The sequence below is a fragment of the Artemia sp. Qi Xiang Cuo genome, chromosome 2 (genome assembly GCF_049724085.1).
Source record: "Artemia sp. Qi Xiang Cuo chromosome 2, ASM4972408v1, whole genome shotgun sequence".
NCBI classification, from domain to species: Eukaryota; Metazoa; Arthropoda; class Branchiopoda; order Anostraca; family Artemiidae; genus Artemia; species Artemia sp. Qi Xiang Cuo.
The window spans coordinates 5,333,053-5,337,771 of NC_142795.1; the positions used below are offsets into that span (position 1 = coordinate 5,333,053).

The 4,719-nt window shown below is 34.5% G+C and overlaps 1 protein-coding gene across 1 annotated transcript; it reads right to left on the minus strand.

Moving 5' to 3' along the window:
* Positions 1 to 460: 460 nt before the first annotated feature.
* LOC148954834 (translation initiation factor eIF2B subunit beta-like) lies at positions 461 to 3,660 on the minus strand. The gene is made up of 3 exons (XM_089105303.1): positions 3,442 to 3,660; positions 1,747 to 1,940; positions 461 to 530 (listed from the first exon to the last, which is right to left on the minus strand). Exons 1-3 carry the CDS (start codon positions 3,628 to 3,630, stop codon positions 461 to 463), a joined length of 453 nt encoding a protein of 150 aa, XP_088961429.1. The 5' UTR covers positions 3,631 to 3,660.
* Between the last annotated feature and the right edge of the window lie 1,059 nt (positions 3,661 to 4,719).

Here is a 4,719-nt window from a genome sequence, read left to right on the forward strand (position 1 = left end):
TTGCACCTTTATTAAACACAGATGCGTGATGATGAGTATTGATCCAACTTTTGCTGAGAATTTGAATTACATGAATATGATTTTTATAATATAATACATACGTAATATATATTTATATGTATATGTAATATATATTAACTTATTAAACATGGTTTCTGAAAAAAGACAAAGTGCCATAACTATGAAGGGCCTATACTAAACAGAAGATAATAATTTACACCCCAAATTCTGAGTATGTCTGCCTCGACAAGCATAAACATTTCACTATGTAACATTTTCAAAAAATAAGTTTTCTCTGTCGTTTTTCTTAAAGCTGATGTTACTTCGCTTTTTGGCTTTACATAATTATCACTCAATTAACGGTAGACAAAGCCTGTACGTTATCGCTATCAAAATAAAGTATATAAAGACATATATCCTTTTTCCGATTTAATAAAAAAAAAATCACGGTAAAATTCGACTAAAAATCTTCTTCTGTGCCATAAATTTCTCTTACGATTCTGTAGCAATAGCCGGGTGGGTGATCACCTCTGTAAGAAAAAAACAAGTTAAACATCAATATAATAAGGAGGGGATAAAAAAAAAACTAGCAACCACAGAACAGTTACTTTGTTAAACAACAAGAAAACTAGCGATATTCGGTATGCTTTTTATTTGGTCATATTTAAAATTAGTTTTTATGTGCGCCAGAAACTTAAACCATTAGCTTGAGCAAGCACATATAAGATAACCCAGAAGTGATGTTAATTTTCTTAATTGTTTATGCTCTTCCTAACTAAGTAAATAATTCAGTTGAACTATATGTTACCAGCTCAGAATTCAAAATTGGTAAAGGTTCGCACAACCTGATTTCTTCTTAATGCAGTGAAGATCATTAGTAACTAAAAGATTCATAACGAGATTATTCGTACACTCGATGAAGGATTTTTTCTCAGTATATTTCCTTCATTATAAGGGTGATTTACGTGTACATTTGTCAATAAGAATCACATAATAACTAAAGTATTTTTTAATTTACTTCATATTACTATAAATTGCCATCATTAACCTTATTTTAGAATACAGAAAACTTTAAAATCCAGAGTTCAGTTGGCCCCAAAGATTCCGTATAAATTATTCTCAAATTGTTTTTCAAGTACAAAAGCTAATATGCCTCTTAGCTAGCAAAAAATACACTTCAAGGTCTGGGGTGCCTTGCTTTGCTTATTCACTGGGGTCGGGTTATCGTAGAGCACAATACCTTGATTATACTAAGAATTATAGAGAGTGTGGGTATAGAGGTGCCAAGATGGCGATATAAATGTGTTTTTTCTCTTGGACTATATCTTTGCTTTATAAATGAAAAAAACTGATAGTATATTTAACCAATGGTTAGAAGTTTTTGCAGGGTCATAAAGGGGGAGGGGAGTCTATGGGACTCCATGTGAGGTCTTTTCTTAATGCAGATATTTGCGTTAAAAATGGTTAATCAGGGGCGGGAGGGGGGAGGAAGGAACGTGTCCCAGGGCCCAGTCTTGGCTTAGAACGGTCTAACTTGTGTGAAATTAGAACAAACTGTGAAAATCATCCTAAAAACAATTTCATATGTTATTAAAATATTTGACATTGGATTTTACTAATTAGAATTATCTAACAAGCTACTTTAACACAAAGGCCTTAAATAAAAAGAAGGGATAACGCTCAGCCAAACTAAAGAACAAAAGTTCTTTGATGTCAAGTAACGAAGACTGGAAGTAATAAGCTTACGTTTCAGTAATGAACAAAGTAACGAGTTCTGGTGGAACATAGTCGTAAAGACTGTTCAATGCATAGGCCTGACCAAGCAGATTTTTATCCATCGATGGAAGCATATCATCAGCAGGTTGTATCTTGTCAAAAGCCTCATCGCGGGCGGTACCATATTTGGGAGAGTATTTTGTTGTCGGTCCACAAACAAGGAACTACAATAAACAATAATGGATATAGTCTCAGTTATGGTGTGGAAATAAAATTAACAGAGTAACTTGATAAATAGAAATTGAAAAAAATCTAAATGGCAGCCCCAGCAGTATTGCAATGGGTGACATAACTTTAGAAGATTTAGAACCTTTTCCCCAAACCTGTAAACCTATGCAACTTTTTCTTAAACTCTAAAATTTGGTGTAATTTGATAGGGTACAAATTCAGCACAGATGTTCCAAAATTTAATAATACGTCAAATTAATAATGAAAACAGAAAAAAAGGCAAGGACCGAGAAACAGGAAGGGAAAAGGAAGAGACTGTATATTGTAGAGAACTACGTTTCGTAGAGATATTCGGGTTTAGCGTTAAAATATCCAGAGCCTGGTTGAATTCTTCCCCCCCCCCCAGGAATTACTTTTTGTTGTTGTTGTAAAAAACTCGCGCACAAAAATCACAATTTTTAAATCGCGTTTTGTTAGATGCTGATACGGGAGTATGTGATTTCCTAAGAATGGGAGAGGGGCGGGATAAGAAAGGGGTCTCTTAAAAGTCAGAATATTCTAATTTTCAATTATTCTGACAACTTTTTCAACTTCCCGTACCGATTTTCCTTGAAGGAGAGAGAATCACAAGGAAACTTTCAAAGGATACAATCCACTCTTATGTTTCTCTTCCTAAAGATAGGAATCCAAGATATTTGGTAGAAAAGGAGTTTGATTTAATTCGAAAGAAAAGAAAAATGAATAAGTTAAATCTAGCTGAAATACCTTATGAAAATCAATACAAATCTGAAAGAACTATAAATGTCAAAATAATTTTGTTTTGGCTAGCCATGAAATTTTTCAAATACTATGAAGCTGCACAAGGGGTCTGCTAATAGTCATATTGCATCCCATCAGGCCTTTTATGAGGAAAAAAATATTACATTACGGAAAAAAAAATTCATTACTTGCATTTGAATTCCTTGAAAAAATCAAACTTGAAGTAGATATGGTTGGTTTCTTAGGTAAAATCGGAACGTCATTGAAAGCTAAATTCATAAAATTGAAATTTACTGCTGGCAAAGCAAAGGGTATTTCAAGCAATGTAAAAGGAAAAAAGGCGAGTTAAAAGAGATAAGAAGGGAAAAGGGAGATACTGTATATTTTGTCGAGAATACTGCTTGGGCGAACCTACTGCTGGGGACATATAAGGTTTTTATAGAAAGCGTTGTCGTAGAAACTTCAAAAAGGAGTCATTCGAATTTGAAATTGAAAGGACTAGTGCCCTTTTTAATGGTCGAAAGTAACTGGGGGGCAATTTTGAAACAACCTTAGTGTGTCATAATTTTTGACACAATTGGATTACACGAGCTTCTTTCCAATATTAGCAAAGAAAAAAAATAAAAAAAATGCAAGCGAAGGAGAGAGTATTGTTCTGCCAAACGGTAACTCCTGTTGCAAAATACCAAGCCATGTGACTCTTTCCATAATTTACTTAGCTTGAAAATGAACAAATACCGTTTTAGAATAGTGTAAAGCAGCTAAAGCTATGACGTGCATTCCAGAAACTGCCATAAAACCACCGTTAGCATAAACAGCTTGAGGCTCAACAACTATAGTAGTAATTCTAGGCATCATCGCGAAAACATTGCTGTGGGGTACTACAACAACTCGGAGGGACTGACGACTTGAAAAGGCTTTAACCATCTCTGAGTCCTACAACAAAGTTAACACTAGTTGATTATGTACTACCAAGATTATAAATACACAACAAAGACGTAACATCGTAGAACTAGTGGGATAGATGGCATGTTCATTTTTATTTGTATTGCTTTTCCTGATGATACACACTCTTTTTACAGGCTTTGCCAGAAGAATTGACGTAAGATCAATAATTTAGTTTTGTTTAACTGCCGTCGGTTAAACATTGTATTTATCCAACCCTTGATAATTTTAAAATGATAAGTCCCAAGAAGAATATTTTATTAAACATAAAATGATAGTTCCTTAAAGACGGTCTCAAAATACACTGTCTCATTCTAGCCAGATAGAATAGTTGATTATAAATAGATAAAAGTAGATTAGACAAGGCATAGTATGTTTTTTTTTTACTGATGGAAAAGTTTAGAAGAATGGGAAGACAAGTCTGTGACCGAAGTTAATATGGAACCAAGGTAGTGACAGTAGTCAAGCATGGGACTGAAACATAGCATATCGGAAGGCTGAATAAGATTTGTTAAACCGTTTAAAACCAAGTTTATTCTCTCTTTACAGTCACCTAATAAAGGTTGTTACTTTTAAGATAGCTGCTTCTGCAATGCATAATGTGCACATTCTAATGCTGTGTTGCTTTGCAAGAACGCATGGAATTAATCCAATCAGTATTATTATTTAAACAAGTACAGCATACTCATGCTAGGGGTACATCATTTTGCCTCGAACCCTAACACCAATTGTTTGTTTCTGATACATTTGATAGTAAGAACTGAGGAGGGCTGGGTCAGGAGGCGAAAATTCTGACCCATAATATGCGTACCATTCAGAATCAGGGATAGCAGATGCGGATAAAAACTCATCGCTTTTAGAGGAAAGAAAATGCCAAAGGAGAGAAGGATTAATTTTGGCCCGTGTAGATTCGATATCAATCATCTTTTTTCTGTGAGCTTTTAGCTCCTTTGCGAATTTTCTTTTTGTGAGCAGGCGGATTGAATTGACTACCTCGAACGGGGTTGTCCACAAGAAACCCAAAGTTGAAGCCAAAATTCAGACTTAGAATGGGTATCCACTAACTCTGAA